At 43.7% G+C, this 21,917-nt stretch overlaps 1 protein-coding gene across 5 annotated transcripts; it reads left to right on the top strand.

Moving 5' to 3' along the window:
* Positions 1–34: 34 nt before the first annotated feature.
* On the top strand, positions 35–21,850 carry malt1 (MALT paracaspase 1). Of its 5 annotated transcripts, none has more exons than XM_034090909.2 (19): positions 35–155; positions 6,973–7,004; positions 7,092–7,877; positions 8,820–8,986; positions 9,578–9,699; positions 10,069–10,216; positions 10,323–10,501; positions 10,744–10,840; positions 11,336–11,383; positions 12,238–12,261; positions 12,368–12,412; positions 13,697–13,900; positions 13,988–14,165; positions 16,200–16,271; positions 16,360–16,487; positions 17,245–17,388; positions 17,958–18,115; positions 18,242–18,367; positions 19,102–21,850. In XM_034090909.2, exons 3-19 carry the CDS (start codon positions 7,726–7,728, stop codon positions 19,579–19,581), a joined length of 2,472 nt encoding a protein of 823 aa, XP_033946800.1. In that variant the 5' UTR covers positions 35–155; positions 6,973–7,004; positions 7,092–7,725; the 3' UTR covers positions 19,582–21,850. The 5 variants fall into 5 exon arrangements, with proteins under 5 accessions (XP_033946800.1, XP_033946801.1, XP_033946799.1 ...); XM_034090910.2 differs by lacking the exon at positions 6,973–7,004 and having other exon boundaries at positions 82–155; positions 7,092–7,221; positions 7,463–7,877; XM_034090908.2 differs by lacking the exon at positions 6,973–7,004 and having other exon boundaries at positions 82–155; positions 7,092–7,221; positions 7,459–7,877.
* The last annotated feature ends 67 nt before the right edge of the window (positions 21,851–21,917 follow it).

Raw genomic sequence — 21,917 nt, 5'->3', positions numbered from 1 at the left:
GTGACAGCCCACTTCCTGCTGTTTTTGGCAGATTTATGCTCCCTGGATCAGACTGCCTGATCTTTTTAACAACACTGAACTGCTTGATGCAATTATTCACCTGAAAAGGTGTGGGAACGCTTCGTCCAGCATGTCATTTACAGGATGTCACAATGGTAGGAGGTTACACCTTTGTAAATATGTTTTTCTTGTTTTTTATACAATAACCTCAGTGAAAACTAGTTCAGTTTCATGAGTTTGAACAAAATTGCTTGAGCAAGGCGGGCTAGAGGAGGCATTTCTTTCAGTTCTGACAGAAGACAAGCAGAGATTGACATTTTAAAAATAATGAGCTAAATATTCAGCATTAAACTTGAATTTGTGTCTGTGGTATTATGAATGTTATATGCACATGGCAGCCATTCTTACAAATGATCAAATCACATATAAATGCATCACAATTTATCTTTGCGTTCATATATCAGACACAACAAGTGTCTGATATAAATCCTCAATTTTTCTGTGCCAAGACAAAAAAATAATAATATCAGGATTAGCTTGGAATTTAAGATTTTCATTGCTATATCTACACTGTAGCTACTGTGCATGTGACAATAATGCCTTAAATGGAAGGTGCTTCAATGCCCCACCATAATGTAAGTATTACTTTAGACTTACTTTAGTCACAGAGATTAAGAACACAAAAAGCAACTGTGATAATATAGCCTATCCTTAAATAATCAAATAAAGAAATGCTCTCTTCAGTTTAATCATATAGTGTTTTGTTGTAGGCCTAGTTCTCAAAATAATAAAACTATAGGTTACTTACGTAACCCCAGTCCTCAGAGTAACATGAAGTGAGATGTCTCACTATGGGATGCGCCTCAACGCGTATGCAAACAGAAGCATCAATCTCATTACGCCAATCCTGATAGGCTGGTGATCTTGACGTCAACGTCAGGGAATCCACCCACCCTTTAAGTAGCTTGCGCTACGACGGAGCGTCATTCAAAATAAGCACCTCTTCTCGCTTCGCCTTAGCAAGAAGGGCCGTCTGGTGAGACATCTCACTTCATGTTACTCTGAGCCCTGGGGTTACGTAAGTAACCTATAGTTCTCATTCATAACACTCCGTTCGATGTCTCATTATGGGATATTGTAGCTCCCGTATTGCTAGACATGCTTATCTAAAAAATCACCAAAACAACCAGAACTTAACAGGTAGAACTCTGTCTCAACACGGGAACCAGCACTGCGCGGGCCACACTTGGAGCAGAGACATCTAGCCTGTAAAAGCGGACAAAAGTGAGCGCGAGGACCAGCTCACTGCTGCACAAATGTCTTGGATGGAAACACCCTTGAACAAAGCCCAGGATGTAGCCAGTCCACGAGTAGAATGAGCATGCAGGCACGTTGGTGCCTGCAAACCCTGACTCGTATAAGCCAGAGCAATCGCTTCCACAATCCAGTGGGAGAGCCGTTGCCTGGTAACAGGCTTGCCCTTCTGAGGGTTAGCCCAGGATACAAAGAGTTGGTCATTACAACGAAACTCTTTTGACCTGTCCATATAGATGCGTAAAGCACAAACTGGACACAGCAAATTCGGCCGCTGTTCCTCAGAGGAACACAGCGGTGGAGGAAATGCCACAATGTCAATGGGGGTACATGAGCCAACCACCTTAGGTATAAAGGCAGGGTTGGGCTTCAGCAACACTCTCGTCTGCCCCGGGGCAAACTGAGTGTATGAAGGATGTACAGAGAGCGCATGAATGTCACTGACTCGCTTGGCAGATGCCAGGGCCAGTAACAGCACTGTCTTCAGTGACAGGTGTTTCATGTCAGCTTCTTCCAGGGGTTCAAATGGAGGTCGAGTGAGCCCATCTAAAACCACTGCCAAGTCCCTTAAGGGCACCAGCGACCTGGAGACAGGGAGGAGCCTGCGAGCCCCTTTCATAAAACGGCAGACCAAAGGATGTTGGCTAGCCGTCTTTCCCTCAAAGCCCACATGGCATGCAGCAATAGTAGCCAGGTACACTTTGATCGTAGAGAAAGCTCTGTGTTTATCAATCAAGTCCTGTAGAAATGATAAAATCACCCCGACAGGACATTGAAAAGAGATGTGCCCTTCTTGAAGGCACCACTCCTCAAACACCCTCCACTTACAGTCATAGAGAGACCTGGTGGAGGAAGCTCTCGCACTCTGAATAGTGTTTATCACCTTCTGAGGGAGCCCCACTGTATTCAGATTGTACCACTCACGGGCCAGGCCCATAGTGCCCCGCGCTCTGGGCATGGGTAAAGGATCGCCCCCCCCGCCTGAGACAGTATGTCCCTGCGTAGTGGGAGCTGCCATGGCTGCCCGCACAGCAGCTGATATATCTCCGCCAGCCAGTACATTGCAGGCCAGTGTGGAGCTATCAGGATAAGTGTGTGGCGTTGTTCTCTCACTCTGGCCAGAGTTGGGGGTATCAGAGCCAGGGGTGGGAACGCGTACAGAAGGACCGGAGGCCAAACGTGCGCGAGCGCGTCCACGCCTAACGGTGCATTCAAATCGCGTTGAAAAGAACAGCTGACATTGAGCGTTTTCTTTTGATGCGAACAGATCTACCGCGGCCCGGCCGTAACGCACCCACAGCTGACTCACAATTATTGGATGTAGAGTCCAGTCTGCGTATAGTGGTGCACCTCTGGACAACAGATCTGCCCCGAGGTTCATCACTCCTGGTACGTATGTCGCTCTCAGAGAGAGGAGACGTCCGCAGCTCCATAAGATCAGTTTGCGTGCCAGCATGTGTAACTGGAGAGAACGCAAACCCCCTTGGCGGTTTATATACGATATTGTGGTCGTGTTGTCTGTCCTCTCGAGGACATGATGTCCTCTGAGAAAAGGCAGAAAGTGTTTCAGGGTGAGGAACAACGCTAAAAGCTCCAGGTAATTTATGTGCGACCGTTGGAGGTCTCTGCTCCAGAGACCCCTCACAGGTCGACCTTCGTATATACTCCCACAGCCCGTCAGACATGCGTCTGTGGTGACCACCTTCCGCGATAGGACAGCACCCATAGGCACGCCCCGTACTAGAAAAGTCGGGTGTAGCCAGTGGCGCAGAGCCATTACGCATTTCATAGTGACCATCACTCTCCAGGCACCATGATGCGCGGGGTCCAATCTGAGGGCAGCTACCCAGCGCTGAAACTCCCTCATGTGTAAGCGTCCCAGTCGTACCACCAGAATGGCTGACGCCATGAGCCCCAGCAACCGCAGACATGACCTGAAGAGAACATATTTGCGTGGCTGGAAATGAGCGAGGCAAGCCCTGAAGGCTTTCACTCTCTCCGCTGACAAGCGGGTTGTAAAGGGCACCGAATTCAGGCGTAGGCCCAGGAAGAGTACAGTCTGGGCTGGGGACAACATGCTCTTTTCTGTGTTTATTACAAAACCCAGGTCGAGCAGGTGTTTTACGAGGACATTCGTCTGTGTAATAGCCTCTTGCTCCGACTGTGCGAGAAGGAGCCAATCGTCCAGATAAGTTGCCAGGCGAATACCCTGTTGTCTCAACGGGGCTATCGCGGCTTCCGTACACCATACAAACACACGCGGGCTGAGAGACAGACCGAAGGGAAGTACTCTGTATTCGTAACAGATCCCCTGAAAGGCGAACCTCAGATATCTCCTGTGTGGGTAATATACTGGGATGTGGAAATACGCATCTTTCAGGTCGACTGATGTGAACCAGTCGTTTTGGCGCACGAGACGCAACAGAGATGTGTGAATGAGCATTCTGAATGTGTATCTTTTGAGATATTTGTTCAGAGCTCTCAAATCTAGTATTGGCCGAATTCCGTTCCCTCCCCGTTTGGGAACGAGGAAATACTTGGAATAAAAGCCGCTCTGACTCTGTTCGGCGGGTATTATCGATATAGCCTTCTTTTCTAGCAGCGAGAAAATCTCTTGCTCTAGAATATGAGCTGACTCTCCCCGGGCCTGTGAATACAGAATGCCTGAGAAGTGAGGGGGGGTGACAGCGAATTGGAGCCTGTAGCCCCGTGTTACTGTCTTGAAAACCCAAGCAGAATCTGTGAGCATCCTCCACTTTTCGCTTCTCAAAGCGAGCGGAGATGTCACAGCTCTGTCGTCTGCCCTCAGTGTCTCTATTTGTTGTGTCATGGGGCCCTCTAGTGTCTGAACACGGTGGTACCCCAGGTTGACAACCCCGGCCGACACTGCGCATGCGCGTGGCGCCTTCACAATCCCGTCTATTGTCCGCCTTTTGAGAGAGGCCGTAGCCGCTCTCAAAAGAGGGGCAGACGACAGACTGTTTATTGTTTTTATTGTTTTTCTTTTCATTTTTATTGACTGCGCCCTTGGCTTCAAGCCTGGAAACGACAGTGGAAAATGATTTATTTTGAAACAACAATGATGACATGTGTTTGTGTGACTTAAACAGGCAGCGGAACTTGCTGTCTTTGATGTCAAGTCCATCCCCCTGATGGCGCGAACTTGAGGATGACGTTCTGGCATCACTCGAGGCGGCGAGAAGATGGGGGCATGGTGGCACCCCGAAAACACATGAGCATCCAACACTGGAACGTGCTCTGGAGCTGGGGAACAGGGAACTTCCAGCTCCTTCATCGAGGAGAGGAGAGGAGGCTGTCAGGCCGCCCGCTCCTTCTTCCTCGCCTGGTGGCTGAAAACCTGGGTCGGCTGCGCCTGAGCGGCAGCTGCCGGGACCGGAGATTTTCTTGGCCAGCTCCCTTTTGCCTCGTGCCTGGGCTGGGGACCCGGGACGGGCTGCGGTCTCTGCTGCTTCGGTATTTTGAACCGGGCAGGACGTGAGACAGCTTGGGTGAAGGCCTGCCGCGGGACCATTGGAGGTGGCGGCTGGACCCTTCGGGGGAGACAGAGCTGGAGAGCCTCGTCTCCCTTCCTTTCTGACTCGCACCTCAGCTGCATTGAAGCTAGAGCGCAGCCAAATATGCCCTCGGGAACAATAAACATCCTCTTTTTCCCGGTCTGGAAGGTTCGTCATGCAGGTTGAGCCACCTGGCTCTCTCCTGTACCACCATCATTCCCAGTGCTTTGCCCGTGGCTTGGACTGCACAGCGCTGCACACGGAGGCAAATCTCGTCCCACACGGCAGGCTCAGGTCTGCTCGACATGTCTTCGCAGAGCTCCGTCTGGTAGGCGGTCAGCAGCGAGGAGATGTTGAGTGCCCTGGCGGACAAAGCTGCGGCTTTATAGGCCCGTTCGGTCATCGCTGACTGGAACCGGTCTGCCTTTGCCGGTAGCATGGGGTTCCTGATCGGTGTCGAAGCCAGCCTCGGTTGGAGGTGGGCTGCCACCAGCGGTTCCATGGGCGGCATGCGGAGCAGGCCGAGCCTCTCCATTCCGTCACAGTCCAGGGAGGAGGCACCCTGGATTGGGGCCTTGTTGCTAAAGGGACGGTCTCTCCATGAGACCGACACCTCGTCCAGCATCTCCGGAAAGACTGGAAGGAGCTGCCTCTTCGTCCTCGCTGCTTGGGGCAAGTTCTTACCCTCGTAGCGAGATCTGGAGGTCTCCTTGGCCACTTCAGGCCATGGGATGTCCAGCCTGGACGCAGCGCGTTGACACACGGCCTGCAAGTCCATGATTAGGACGGGCGAAGCTGGTGTGCTCTCGCCCGGGGGAGCGGACATCGCTCCCGGCTTTGCAGCCTGAGCCGATGAAACGAAGATGTCATCCTCATCCGAGTCAGACAGGAGGAACTCATAGGTATCCTCTTCGTCCTCCATGTAGTCCAATCCAGGACATCCTCCGCGGGTGGAACCATGGTGAGGTCCAATTGGGAGCCCCAGCTTGACACAGCGCGGGGCTCCGCTCTCGCGGCTCTTTCCGCCACCGGGTCCCAGCCTGAAACGGTGTGGGGCTCCGTTTCAGCGGCTGTCGCTGTTGTTGAGCCCCAGTCTGACACAGCGCGGGGCTCAATCTCTGCGGCGGACGCCACCATGTCTTGATTGCCGCCCGGCGAATCAGCGGACATGAGGGGGTCCTGTCCCGACAAGCTAGCTTGGCGTGCTAACCGTCGGCGGAGGCTCTTAATGGTGAAGCGGGTACAATGCCCGCACGAGCCGGGGTTATCGATAGCCTCCCGGGCGTGTTCCAGCCCGAGGCAGGACGAGCAGACCTGGTGTGAGTCTGTGCCTGAAATCTTAAAACCGCAGCCGCATAGCCGAGCCTCCGAGTCCCTGACTCCTCTGGTGTGAGGGAGAGAAGGGTCCATCTTCGATCGCCGGGGTGGAGTGGACACGCTAGTAACAGGTACGTTACTGAGAAAAAATCCAACTTTGCCGTTAGTCCGAAAGGAAAAAAGGTGACGGTGTAGATTTTATTCTTTAAAGAATATTAACTGGTGTGTTAATACTTTTTTTTTTATCTCTGTCTCCTCTGGTGTGAGAGAGAAAAGAGAACATCCTCTTTACCGTGGTGTCGGTGTGGAGGGAAGAACAAACTAGCAACAGGTATGTTACTAGCTTGAAGAAAAAATCAAACCTTACCGTTATTTCGACAGAAAGAAACGGCGAGTCAGATTACAATATTAACTGGTGTGTTAATATTGCTCAGTCTTCTTGCAAAGCAAAAAAGTAACCGGCAAGCGCCCGTCGACCGAATGTTAGCTTTGGGTTCAGTCTGTGGACCGTTAAGCTAGCCCGGTTAATGATAAATCGAGATGTGCACTGAAGCGAGAAGAGGTGTTTGAATGACGCTGCGTCGTAGCGCAAGCTACTTAAAGGGTGGGTGGATTCCCTGACGTTGACGTCAAGATCACCAGCCAATCAGGATTGGCGTAATGAGATTGATGCTTCTGTTTGCATATGCGTTGAGGCGCATCCCATAGTGAGACATCGAACGGAGTGTTATGAATGAGAACAATACACAGCAATCAAATGTGTCGTTGGCCTAAATGTGATGACAGAATATGTGAAAATAACAGGGCTTTACACTGCTTTTAATAGAAACTGAGAACTACACACTAAGCTACTCGAAGGTAATAACAAGTATGTTTAATGCGTATTATTACAAACAGTACACAAACTCAATGAACATTATTACATCTGTTTACTTACCTCTTCAGGGCGGGTTTTGCTACATAAAACTGGTGTTGACCGGTGTTGACACATCGACAGAGACGAGAAGCCTTCTTCAGTTTTACATTACATGGACGATCTCTTCACACCTGACAACCGGTGTGTCCGGCACCTCAGGTATGAAATGATTTTGGGGAGGAGGTGTCCTGTGAGACATGGAAGGGGAGGGGCTTGTTGTCGTCACAAATTGCCCAGCTGATCTGAGTACAGTACAAGCCTACTTTCTCTGTGACCACTACAAACATTGAATTACAGCCAAAGAGTGCAGATACCACAAGATGTCGGTGTTTCAATATTGAATTTATTTTACTCAACATTTCCTTTGTGAAATGTATCTTGATCTATCTTCCCAAGATAGCAGCCTTCTGCATATTCTTGGGCAACACAAATCCAACCTGCAAATGCACTTCATCTTGATGCATACACACTCTTCGGCAGGAGAAGCGCGCAGCTGCGTGGGGGAAAAACCACAACGGCGCAGTAGGAGGGTCTGTATCACTTTTACCATTTCTTTCAGGAAGTCAACTTTTCTTGGTCGTGAAGTGAAGTGTTGTCAGGTGTAACACTAGTGTCTTCAGTCTAATTAGCGTTGATGGTAAACTTTTCTTGCCTGGCTCCATCATGTCGGACTCTTCTTTGGAGCGGTCCACGAAGATCAACTTGTTGAAGGAGCCGGCGGTGAAGAAGCTCTGCGATGTGTTGGACAAATCCAGCAAGAAAGGATGGCGAAAACTTGGAGAGATAGTCGGCAATGACAGACGGTTCAGAGTCAGGTAGGCTGACATTAATACATTAAGAATTGACATGGTTAACCGATTACAATCACAAAGATATTGTTGTTAAAACAATCCAAGTGTGTCTGACTCCAAGCGTTGCAGGCTGTATTATGGTATGATATATGAAATGTTTATTTTCTCATATAGATGAATTTACCTGGTTACTATAATAACATTGTACTTTATGTATTTGATTTTCTACACATTTAGTATTAAAGTGCCCAACTGTACGTTATAAGTTACAATTAAGTAGATAGTACTAGCCTACATATTAAGCAAGGTGCTGGATTGTGAAAAACGTAAAAGACACAAAGGACATTCATGTTAATAATGCGTAACTCCTATAGATGGTTATGTGTCCACATCCTGTAAATGAACACATAGTTACAATAAGATTCTGTGCATAAAGTCTAAATCTGTTTTTTTTTTTACTGTTTGTATTATAGGTTTATTATCACATAATATGACATATTGAGAAAAAGACACATTTTACACCGAAAATGACGTAAACAAGCATTTTCAACAGCATCAGAATATATAATAACCTATTTTTTGGTGTCTTTTTAGAAAACAATTTAGGATTAAAAGAAGTTTCCAGCTCTGTGTTTGGATTTGTAATATCTGTGCTGAAGCTGAAACCTTGTTCTTATATTTAGATCATACTGTAGTTGAATATTTGGACGTGACAACAAGGTCAAAATAATTGCACGTAATCCATTAATCAATCTATAAAGACATCACCATGTAGATCTGACGTTATACTATGCGGTGTTATTGCTGTTCAGCTATTGCCTGTTTATTTTGAATAGGTCTATGTTTCATTAATTATCCTATATAAACCAGAGGGAAATTCCTTGTATGTGTCGACATACTTGGTAAAAAATGTGATTGTCATTTCTAAAATATGACATGCTGTCCTCCTCTTGCTTCTTTCTCTAGCTCAGACGACATGGAGATGTGCTCTCTGAAGGTGCTGGAGCTGGAGGGAAGCCCGAGCCGCATGCTGCTGAGGCTCATGGGAGAACGAGGCTGCACCACGGGTCAGCTGGCAGACTACCTCCAAACTGTGGGCAACTCTGAGGCCCTGCAGTGCCTGAAACCCCCAGGTACAGGAACAATGCCTCCAGACTTTTGTTATCATGATATCAAGTCTCCAAATCAGGGAGATCTTTGTTCTCTGTATTTGTAACTTTAGCTTTAAAGGTAAAGTATGACTCACCTTTACAGTACAACTGCCAGCCAGGTTACAGTGAGTAAAAAAGCTCCTAATTCAAGTAAGGTTCAATCAGTTTGAGTTTTGTATTTATTTATTGATTGTTGTTAAAGTAATCTTTCTTAATTCAAAAATGCAGTTATAAGTCTCTGGAGATTTCCTGCTTTTCTTTGTCTTCTATCACATTGAACTGAACGGTTTAGACTGACACAACAAATCACTTACACACATCACCTTTGCCATTTTTCACAATTCCTGAACCCTTACATTTCATAGATTGAAAAATAATCAATTAATCTAGGAAATAGTCATAATGTTAATTGTAGTAGTTAAGTACAGTGAGACTGCATTGACACTTTTAGGGGGAACCACCATATATAAACCCAATTGGGCGATTTTTACATGTTGTATTTAGTGTTATCTTTGCTACAGATGTCTTTCAAATGAAAACAAAGCATGAATTAAAATACAAATTCTCCTAAAGCCCTGCAGATCCTCCTTCAGCCCCAGTCGGTGGCTCTTATATCCGGTCATAATCTTCGGCTGAGCTGCATTGCTTCGGGCAGATCTCCAGTTCAGTACCAGTGGTTCAAGACCAAGGAAGAGGTGAGCTGCCACACCTCCTACCCATACACTAACAACTTTAAAGGAAGGTGTTGTTGGATCAAATGTGTGTGTGTTTCTTTGTTTTATTTTTTGAAAGATGGCACTGTTTTGCCAGAGTCTGATCATTTTAATGCACAAACACAGACACGGATTCCTTCTGCATAATGTTCTCTGATCTTTAAAAATAACTAAAAACCTACAATGCACCTTGTGTATTCAACAAGATACACAGCCCTGGAAAACATATCTTTTGATAAATAGAGTAAAGCCAATGGGGGGATAAAGAAAAAAGACCTAATAGTAAACGCTAAAGAGGTAATTAATTTGTTTCAAGTTAGTAAACAGTCTTCATATTTTCCACAACCACAGGTACCAAACAGCTTCTCTGCGGACCTGGTAATAAGTCCAGTCCATCTGAAGGACGCTGGCTTTTACATCTGCAGGGTCAACTCTGGAGATGCTTTTGAATTCAGCCGTTGGGCTCAGGTGGAAGTTATGGATGTCACAGTGTCTTGCGGTAAGATATTACACATGTTAAGCTGCTGCTCTGTTTAAAACTATATTTTCCCAATGAGATTGTAGACATCAAATACCAATAATGGCTTGTGTCCTTCTCCTATCAGGGCAGAGTTATCACTCCTTAGAGGGTCGGCTGAAGATGGTGATCCAGCCCCAGTCCCAGCGGCTATATGTAGGGGAGTCCCTGCAGCTGGAGTGTGGAGCGGTGGGACGGCCCATTCCTCGATACCAGTGGCACAGAAATGGCGTACCGCTCCCCAACGCCACAAAGAGGAAACTCATGGTGAGGAGAGGTTGTTAGGGAAGATTTATAGGTTAAGGGTTATTTAGGTTACTTTTTCTTTATGTTTGGAGACTTTTTGTTCTGTTTAATGTGAACAGACGGCAACATTTAGGCAGGAACATCTTTCTTTTTTAAGGAACAAGGCTTTACGATACGATAATACTTGAATGGTCCGATCAAGTCTGAAATTTGAATTGCATCACAGCAGCTCCATGTTAATCAAAAACATCTATGCATTTTAGATTCCTCACTCGATACAGGATCAAAGCGGCAGGTATCGCTGTGAGATCAGCAGCAGCACAGAGAGAATGTGGTCCAACGAAGTGGACATAGTGATCGGTAAGTCACACTTCAGTACATTTTTTAAAGTTGCAATTACAGTCCTGTAAAACCAGCTCTACTGTTGTTACACTGAAAAAAAATATAAACGCAACACTTTTGTTTTTGCTCCCATTTTTCATGAGATGAACTCAAAGATCTGAAACATTTTCTATAAAATAACCATTTCTCTCAAATATTGTTCACAAATCTGAAAGAATCTGTGATAGTGAGCACTTCTCCTTTGCCGAGATAATCCATCCCACCTCACAGGTGTGGCATATCAAGATGCTGATTAGACAGCATGATTATTGCACAGGTGTGCCGCACACCTATCACAGATTTTTTCAGATTTGTGAACAATATTTGAGAGAAATGGTTATTTTGTGTATATAGAAAATGTTTTAGATCTTTGAATTCATCTCATGAAAAATGGGAGCAAAAACAAAAGTGTTGCATTTATATTTTTGTTCAGTGTGTGTCTGTGTGCTTATTTGCTTTGCTCTTGACTGAAAGAACCGAGGATATCTGTCCAGATTTCAGTGGCAATGGAGTGCTCAGAAGGTAGATTTGAACATACTGCTGCATGGTGTAATAAACGGCAGGAGGGGAACTATTAGCAAGATTTTGCTGCATGCAAATGTAATTTTTGTGGGTCATGATCTAGATTGTTGCCACATAAACACTAACCAGCACAAGGTATTATTCACACAGTGTGATCTCCTGGTTTCGAATGCATGCTTTGTTAATTTGACTAATGTCACTACTCTTAATCAAATCCAGGCTAAACTATGGCTGTATTTTATGTTTGTCTTATTTTCAAACAATCCCATGAAAAGACAAAATCCAACATTTTATCACTCTAACCTAATACTGAAGTATGATCTGTGTTTCAAAGCCAGATATAGCTCATTCCTCTTTCTCATTGCTGCCAGAAAACATTATACTATAAAAAACACGTTACTGAGCCACGCTGTACCACAAGGTGGCATACAACTCTGATATAATTAACATTTAAACCATCCTGCTACTTCTGCAAATACTCACTAAAGCACTCAATGTGTATACTCAACAACTGAAAATATTCCCTAACAATTGCAGGTAATGTTTACAGAAAAAAAGGCCCGGAGTACTGAGGCTTTTTCAAAAAGAAAACCATGTTTTAGTGACCTGAACATACATGTGTTCAGTAGGACTGACAAATTGTTGGTTTTGTTGTATTTATGGGATTTCTTAACATTAGGAAACCATAGAATCCCAGCCTGAAATGTTTTGCATCGTGATTGAGTGTAATGCTAACCTTACATGTAAATAATATATTTTTTCCTAATCAAAAGGATATTTCAAAACAACAAGCACAAAATGAAAAGTTGATCAGCTATTTAATTGTAATATTCTTGTATTTTTTGTATCTCTAGATGATGTTTTAACCATTGGAGAAGGTAAGAATAACTTTACTTTTAAAGGATTAATACATTTCTACTTATTCAAACACATATTGTCCTTACACAGCTTTGCTATATTCAAATTGTGACATCTCAATTTTAGGTTCCAGTGCATTTTTCCTAAATAGTATCCCAGATCATCTTTATGGTAAGTGTCCGTTCATTTCATTTCATTGTGTTGGTGAATCATAAATATTTGACCACTTTATTGTTAACCTGTTTTTCCCCCTTACGTATTTTAGTGATTTCTATGGCTGACGCACAGTTCCTCTGTATGTCAGCTTTGTAACTGTCTGATATCAGGATCTTTGTCAGTTCCTCCCTCAAAATAAACACCAAAGAAAAGATGTGAAACTTGCTTGCATGTCAGCAGCTACACAGGAAGCAAAAATGACACTTTACAACATATTAAAGTCACACAACAACAGAGAATATTACCTCTAAAATACCCGTAGAATAGTTTGACCAACACCTATAACAGATATTAACTTCATTGTGTTTGACATTCTGAGAAATATTGCTTACATCCTGCCTGTATTTCTATGTAATTGTGTTTTTTACAATTCATCACTTCCTTAGCTATTGGTTTAAAGTGTCAGTGCTTTTACAGATCTTTATTGTTATCAAATTAGAATCAATTAGATTAGAAAATCAACATGTAGGCAGGAGGAAAGATCTACACTATCTGCTCCGACATTGATCACAAGTAAATCCTCTGCTTCTCTACATGGACTCAGCCAGTGAAGTTGCTTTAGCAGGCTTTATTAAGGAGGCGGTAAAAAAAAGGTTACAACCAGAACCTCCAACTGGTAACCGTGGGGCATTTTCTTTATTTTCAAGCAATAATTCGGATAAATGTATTCAGTGTTGTGGAGGGACTAGTAATGTGTGACAGCATTATGTAATTTAATTAATTATCTTGTGAGACGAAAAAATCTAATTATATTACACTTTCTTGTAAAAATGTTGGTGTTCACAAAGGAGTTGTACAACATAACATTTATTTAGTTGCCTTGTTCAATCGTAATGCTAATTCTATTGAAGACCTTTGAATACAATTTTAAACGGTAAACAGTGTCGAGTACTGTTGTAAGTTGTACACTGCCCGGTTTAGGAATGCTGTGCTTTTAGTCAATCTTAAAAGTAATCAAATGTAAAAAGTAACATTATTAAGTAACTAAGAAGTAACCCTCCTGACACTGAATATATGTATAATGTGCAGTGGGGTCATGGGGTTTATTGTAAGAAAGCCAAAATGCACAACTTGCAGTAAACTAGACATGACAATCATTGCAGTAAAAACTAAGCCCTTCACGGTTCTTTTTCCATTTTCTGTTCACTTGTTGGTTCGTTAAGGTGTTTCATTGATGCATATGAGTTGTTTTCCCCCCTGTAGTTTTAAAGAGCGCTTTCCTCTCCCTCTCTCTCTCAGCGACTGACAAAGTGGCGCTGCTGATTGGCAATCTGTCTTACCAGAACCACCCGCAGCTCAAAGCCCCCATGGTGGACGTGTACGACCTCACCAACCTCCTGCGGCAGCTCAACTTCCAGGTGGTTTCACTGCTGGACCTCACAGAGACGGAGATGAGGAATGCTGTGGACGAGTTCCTGTTGCTGCTACACAAGGGGGTCTACGGTACGTTAGGATTTGACTTCGGAATCTTGCTTGATGGTCGAAGATATAAAAAGACTCACCTCACATAACATGACGTTCACTTTTCAGGTCTGCTGTACTACGCTGGTCACGGGTATGAGAACTACGGGAACAGTTTCATGGTTCCGGTAGACGCCCCTAACCCGTACCGCTCAGCCAACTGTCTGTGTGTGCAGAGCATCCTCAAACTGATGCAGGAGAAGGAGACGGGCCTCAATGTTTTCCTGCTGGACATGTGCAGGAAGAGGTGAGGCAGTGGCTCAGTCCCTTACGGCCCCTACACACGGCGGCGTGCGTTGCCGCTTGGCGGTGGGCGTGTCTTGAGCTTGGGGAGTCAACGCGAGCAGCCCGACCAACAACCAATCACATGAATGTCCCGCCCCGGACATACAAAGCAAAGCATTCATGCTACATCCATGCTGGCTAAATATACTGTCTATGCTTGCTAGCTGTCCATTCAAACGAAGTACACTGGATATAAACTCCCCAAACAAGCGAAAACCTACCAGTTTCCCCCACTGTCTTTGCCACCTCCCCCCATGCCTGGCTCCTCCGGTTTGTATCCCTGTATGTAAAGAGGGACTGGTCATAGAGTACCGGGTGATTCCCTACCGCCACGATCATTTTCTCCTCCTTTTGTTGACATATGGGAAATAACTGCGGTCTGGCTCTCCCAACATACACGCGGTTTGATTGGCTAGTGCTTGTACTGTCAGATTTTCATACGAGGGATTTGATTGGCTGACGCCTCCGTCGAGGCGGCAAAAGTAGAACATTGCTCTACTTTTGCAGCGAGCACCTCGAGAGAAGCTACGCTTTGCTCCCACAATGCAGTTCGGCGAATCGTGACGTCACCCCATTCAAAGTGAATGGGCAGAAGCGTTGAAGCGGCAACGCACGCCGCCGTGTGTAGGAGCCGTTACGGAGCGTCCACACTACAGCTTCAAAAAAAGCTTGGAGCTGGGCGTGTCTGGAGCTTGGGGATTTTATTCAAGCAATGCGACCAACAACCAATCACATGAATCTCCCGCCCCCAACATACAGAGCAAAAACCCCCGGGGATTTTATGCGAGCAATATATATATATATAAACTCCCCAAACAGGCGAAAACCTACCAGTTTCCCCCACTGTCTCTGCCACCTCCCTCCATGCCTGGTTCCTCCGGTTTGTATCCCGGTAGGTGAAGAGGGTCTGGTCATACAAAACCGGGTGATTTGCTACGGCGATAATTAGTTTCTCCTCCGACTTTTTTTGAAATATAGAAATGAACGGCGGGATATCTCTCCCAGCTTAGACGCGGTTTGATTGGCTACGGCTTGAGCTGTCAGATTTTCCAAAACGGGATTTGATTGGCTGGCGCTGGCTACTCCGGCGTCTCCGGCGGAGACGGACCGCTCTGCTACCCACAATTCAGTTCGGCGAAAAAGCGAGGCAACGTGACGTCACCCCATTCAAAGTGAATGGGCAGATTGGAGTTGTCGACGCTGTAGTGTGGACGGGCCGTTAGACCTATTACATTTAACTGGGATTGTAAGTGATACTCACATTGCAGGAGAATTAGTGTTTCCCGTTGCCAATATTTATAAAGTCAGCTTGACATGAGCTATTTGGGAAGACCATAGATTGGATCTGTTACAGAGAAAGTGTACGTCACTATGGCCTATAACAATGCTGGGAACAGTTTCAAAGTTGACTTCCGGGTATCAATAGATGTAGGTAATAGAGTATAGTTACTCCAGTGTATCATAAAAGCAACCATGTGTAGGGAGTGCTCAGATTCATACTATACCTGAAATATTACAAACTATGAATACTGCAAGAAAACCTGAGTAACAATAGTAAGAATTTACATTTTCTTCATTATAATGAATCATACAATGTATTACAATAAGAACTGCACAAATAATTGCCATGGGAATGCTTCCATGCAGTGTAATTTCCGCCAAAGCTTTTGTTTACTAAAATGGGCATTTATTTTCGAAAGGGTTTTCGGTAACAAATATATTTCTTATTGTTTAACGTGGCACATTTCCTCTTGAGTCATCAACCTATTTATAGTAGATTCATTTACATTTTGTTGAAGATTTTGCATTACATAATGGGAGAATTCGAAGCCCTATTAGATAGATGAAAGTGATAATAACTAGGGATTCTGAAGAGAACCAGAGATGTTATTTCTGCAGTATTATGCGGCTTTAGGGGCCTTTAGGACTATCTTTTGCTCCAGCAGACGTGTTAAGGATTTACAAATGTGTTGTTGCATCTTTAAAAAAAATCCAGAAATTACCATGATGACAGCGCTCCAAACATCATCCTGAGGGTTACGGCCAACATTGTCTTTGGATACGCCACGTAAGTTTAAGACATCACTCATCATCCAAAACAAAATGCATACAGTTTTTGTTTCCCAGTGTAAAAATGTTGTGTTTTGCCTGGCCAGGTGCCAGGATGCAGAGGCCTTCGAGCTGAGCTCCAGCGGCTTCACCAACGGCGTGTTCGTCAAGTTTTTGAAGAAGCGGCTGCTGGACGATGAGAAGATCACCGTGGTGCTGGACAGAGTGGCCGAGGGTGAGAGAGACCAGAAACACCACACATGATAATAACATGAAGCGCTTAAATAATTACTCATATAAATAATGCAAAAACATCTTTCAAATGTGTATATCATGCATATTTTCCATATAAACAAATATGTCAAAAGAACAAAGAACCCTCACAAAAAAAGAAAGATTATAAATAAAAACAATAACCATTGTTACCGTTAATATATTCATTTAAAAATATAATATCACAATAGCAATCAATCTATTACTTGTTTAACCCCTCCTACGAATAATATATATAATGTATATGTACTGTAGTTAAATTAAGTTAGCTAGTTAATGTATTTAATTTGTGTTGAGAAGATTACCATGAAGAATTAAAAGACAATTTCAATTCAGTGTTTGGTTATGAAGTCAATTGTTTTACAGTTTGTGTTTCCCATAGGATGTGTTTTCATCTAGGCCAATAAAGTTGATTAAATGTAGCATTCTTTGAATTATTCATCTCAAAATTGTATTTGCTCGAGGGCTAATGGAGTTTCATTTTATGTGCAGGGTTAATGAAGGAAAATGACTTGAGGTGGATGTAAAATGCACTTACTTTTGAACCACATTTAGGATACCTTCAGGATGGGCTAGTTAAATGTGCTTGCATAATGTGAGTCTCAGTGAGCTCACAGTGCAGGTCGGACGGGATCATGTTATGGAGATTTTAAAATGTTGTGTGGTATTCCAGTCAAGACAAGCTGTTGGTAAACATGTAATCCATATCTTGTGTCCAGATATGGGTCAGTTTGACGCTACGAAGGGGAAGCAGGCTCTGGAGATCCGCAGTAGTCTGTCGGAGAGGAGGGCGCTGACGGATCCTATCCTGCCCGGCGACAGCGGTGATCACGCTCACAGACTCCAATGGGCAAAGGCTCACGGTATGTTTGACAAAGTTTTGAAAATGTTTGTTTAGTATTGCATCACTCCACTCAGTCCTGCACGCTCAGTCAAATGTTGACTCAGGTTAATGCTGACTAAACACTCACTCAAATTACACACACATGCACACCTTGAGGCTTCTCAAGAAAACCACACATGTTTTTAGAAACATGATGGGAAGAGTAAGAAACCCCCGATAATAAAATTAGCACCTCTGGCATCAGCTAAAAAATCTTTGCATAGGGAACACAGAAGCTAGCGAGGAAGTTAACATAACTTCCCGTCATTTTGTCAAATATTACAATCCTGAAAAGTACCTGTGGAGTGTTCTCTATAAGTGGTTTCAAATCTGTTTGGCTTGTGAAACCATTCAATTAAGGGTGCCTGAATGTCAGCTTGGGTATCGCTGATGTTGAAGATTTTAAAATGTAGAGCCTTTAAGAAAAGATGATCTGGTGACTTTTTGTGTGTGGAATAACAATGAAGTTTAGAAAGAACCGTTTTAATCTATTTATCCCCTTTCCATTCATGTCTTTTTTTTTTTTTTTACTTGTGTACTGTATTCCAGAGCTTCCCGAGAGCATGTGTCTTAACTTTGACTGCGGGGCTCAGATCAAGCTGGGCTTCGCTGCAGAGTTCTCCAACGTGCTCGTCATTTACACTCACATCGTGAAGAAGCCCGAAAACATGTCGTCCTGCCAGGCGCACGTCACCGACTTCTCCCAGGTCAGCATGTTGTCATGAACACTGGCCATGAAGAAAGAAATACATTTCTCACCTCTCTCACCTATCCAACAGCACATGTACTGTACATGCCCATAACGTGTGTTCCACCTGTGTTCCTCACTACAGGACCTTGATGTGGACCCTAAGGAGATGAACAGAGAGACCCCAGAGGAGACGGGGATCTACCTTCTGTCCAGCAACCTGCCCCAGCACTGCCTCTACACCAGAGTCAGCTCTCTGCAGAGACTCAGGGTAAAACTCAACATGACAATCTCTTTATAAACATCGATGTGTTTTTTTTAACTCAATTTCTTTGTTTTACAAAAAAAAAAGAAAAAGCTTGACAGTTTTTGTTATGTTTATAGGGTTTTAGAAAATGTTTCTAGCTCTTGAGGAAGCCTATTGTTTCCTGTTTGAAGCCCAACGTTTAATAACCTGTCTTTAACACATGTTGTGTTACCCCATTAGAGCTGGTGGTGGCTCATCCTTAGGTCATCGTGAATACCTGTACCAAATCCCTCTTACATTTGGTCAATAGTTAAGAGATACAGCTCTGTACAAAATTAAGAGACCAATCCAAATGTTCTTTAAATCTCAATCTCTACATGGATGGCAGCCATTCAATTCCAGAGTCTGTTGAATTCCAGTAGTTTAACGAATACAATTAAAAAAACATTTATTTTACTCCAACACATACCTATAAATAGTAAAACCAGAGAAACTGGTAATGCTGAAGTGGTCTCTTAATTTTTTCAAGAGCTATATACCCTTGGTATTTAAAAATTAAACTCATTCTATATCATGTATCATACCCTACCAAACTTAATCACGAAATATATCACTGGACAGAATAGATATTTTATTCTGTGATCATGTGTTCGTTCGAGAAAGCGTTTTGATACATTTAGCTTTGAGGCCCATAAAAATACAAATGAATCCCTTTTTGTTTCTAAACACTATTCCTCCTCTAACCCACCATGCAACAGGAGGAGCTGGTCTTTACCGTGTGCCTTCAGGGAACCTTCCCCGCCATGGACGATGAATCCGTCCACTGGACCAAAAGCATCAGCATCGGCCGGCCGCTGATCGCCCGCCTGGACCTGAACCGGGCCATGAGGAGGAACAGCTGTCTGCAGACCTGCCTGATCCCCCACAGCCCGTCCCACAGCCCCTGCCACAGCCCTGGGCCCGAACACCACCTGCACCCCCCCCACGGGGGGCACCAGGTCCAGGACTTCAGCCGCCTGTCACCACTACACCTCTGCCCTGACGTCACTGAGCGCTTCCAGGGTGCAGTGGGGGGCTGTGGGGATTCCTACTACGACAACTTGTGCCAGCCTTTCTACGAACCTGCTGCCGGACTTTCAAGCTCCCCAGGCCGGCTCAGCATCCCCATAGAGACCACCGACGACATCACCGAGCTGCAGACCGTGTTCATCAACAGCTTGCAGCTTCAGCAGCAGTGAGACGCCTTCAAATGTCTGGATTACTGCTGCTCCTTCTGTTAAACGATGTGACTTCATTCGCTGTTCTTTTAAATATTGTATTCTCCTATGTACTTTTATTTTTGGGAGTTTTGTATAGGTATCTATGATTGCTGCGATTATGTGTGGTAGAGGTGTCAATTTACTAATAGTTGACAGAAGAAAAGCAAAGATACTGGATGGTAGTTGCAAGATCAGACATATGTTTTACAAAGCTAGAATTGTAAATCTTAAGTAATGTTTGTTTTTAAATATGAGCCAAATGAGAACTTACTGTATATAATATTATGGGGCTGTATGATTTAGGTAGAATAATATGAACACAAGGCCTTGCCTGTCTTTACTGCAAGAATAGAATTGTAAACATTTGTTCATGTAAGTATTTTTTTTTAAAGGAGCAGTCAGATGAAAGAGAGGCTGGAGGTGATACCTTTGCTGTACAAACCATCAGCCGACATTTTATAATAAAATAAACTTGGCCGTAAAAACAATATGTCTGACATAAAATCTGATTTAAATCTGCCACCCATTTTCCCAAAAGCTATCAATGTTCTGTTTTGTATCCCTTAGCATGCCCAAAAAAGGCTCCTCTATTAAGACTTAGTTCTGCTCCACTAGCTGTGTCTAGTACTCTCTGGACCTGCCTGCTGCACCTATTCTCAGCAGCTCCTCTCACATTGGCGTTTAGTCACGGTTTGCTCTTCAGTGAACTGCAAAACTTCCCAAAATAGTTCCACTCATTAACTTTCCTGCTGCGATTTAAAGCACTATTCACTTGATAATCCCCAACAAATTAATGTTGCTACTTTTAGATTGGATCGTCTCTACATAAGAAACCAAGAGTCTTGTCTGTGCAACGACAGAAAGAGACAGAGACAGCCAAAACCTGCAGAATGTGCCAAAGAACCAGTTCAACCTGCTTTTACACAGTTATTATTTAAAGTTAGAGGTAAAAAAGGAACAGGAAATGCACAGAACAGTAACTAGTGGTAAAAGGTAATAATGTCGAAAGAATGGTACAAACACCATATAAGCCAACCTATAGTCAAGGTAAAGTTGATAACAGATACCTGGGGGAGTGTGGGCTTTAATGGTAAAATAACTCTTTTTAACTTAATTAATGAGGAGGATTTGTTGGTTTAAATTAGTTTGAACATTATTTTGATTGAAGAATAAGAACATATTAACTCAATATAATTGAATCAGCTAAATTAACTGAGTAGATCATAATCATATTTCTAATTGTACATATATGTCACTTTGGGTTTACTGTGAACGTTTAGGGTTAAAGTCCCGATGTGACACCAGTGTCACAGCGATATTTATCTCATTGTTTCATATCAATTTGATCAATAAATGTTTCCACAACAGGTTAAATGTAATAAAGGACATGTTATGTAGCATTTTAATTCTTAAATGGCTTGAATTTGACCTTTAGCAACAAACAAAAAAGCTTTTGAAATGTAGCTAGTTCTGTCACATGGACATGTTGTCATGGGAACACAACATCAAATGCCCTGGACCATGACCCACCAGACTGTTCAGTGTCACTGAGGGACTTCATGAGATCAAATAAGAGAACTTTCCAGAACATATAAAGTGCATGTGACACCGGTGTCACGGTGGGTTCTTATGGGTTAATAATCCTAATTAATTTACTGACCAGTGATTGCTTAAAAATTACTAAGAATAAAAAACCGGCGATCAAAATATAAAATGTATAGTAAATATTACTAACATCAGGGCGTAAAATATTTAATATAAACAGAAATGTAACAATATGCATGATAATGACTGTTAAATGTTATATTGGCCATGAGTATGAAGGAATGCTTAAATGTGATATTATTTGTTGCTGAAATGAAATGTTTATCTCCTTTATAAACATTAAATAGATTACGTAAATCTACCTTAAATATCAGGTTTCAGAGTATTCTCAAAATGTATAACAAAGACAAACCCACTACAGTAGCAGCAGTAGTGGGTGTTTCCACTCCTGTCTGTTTTCATGAGGGCTGGCCGGTCATGTCTTCTCTCATAACACATAGAGCACCTTGGAAAAAGCTACATAATAGCAGACCACCTTTTATCTCCAAATGTCGCTCCAAAGCAGAGGAGGGTGTACATGCATGGTTTGTCCGGCATGCATTCCCTCACAGGACAGTTCACTGCAACCCAGCATTGGGAAATGAACCCTTTCTGATTAAATAATGATGGAGTTGCCTCCCACAAGCTGCACAGTGATACCATGGCTGCGTCACTTGTACAGGGAGGAGGAGGAGGGGGGGGGGGGGGGGGGGTAGGAGGAGGAGGGGAGG

The sequence above is a fragment of the Pseudochaenichthys georgianus genome, chromosome 9, assembly GCF_902827115.2.
Source record: "Pseudochaenichthys georgianus chromosome 9, fPseGeo1.2, whole genome shotgun sequence".
Taxonomy (NCBI): Eukaryota; Metazoa; Chordata; class Actinopteri; order Perciformes; family Channichthyidae; genus Pseudochaenichthys; species Pseudochaenichthys georgianus.
Note: the sequence above shows the minus strand (reverse complement) of the source record. Positions and strands in the feature narration are given on the sequence as shown.

What these genes read in the sequence shown, in the direction of transcription:
- malt1 (XM_034090909.2), top strand. Translation starts at nt 7,726, where the DNA reads ATGTCGGACTCTTCTTTGGAGCGGTCCACGAAGATCAACTTGTTGAAG. An exon ending in GGATGTCACAGTGTCTTGCG is followed by an intron (nt 10,217 to 10,322) that starts GTAAGATATTAC and finishes TTCTCCTATCAG; the next exon opens with GGCAGAGTTATCACTCCTTA. An exon ending in GGCAATGGAGTGCTCAGAAG is followed by an intron (nt 11,384 to 12,237) that starts GTAGATTTGAAC and finishes TTGTATCTCTAG; the next exon opens with ATGATGTTTTAACCATTGGA.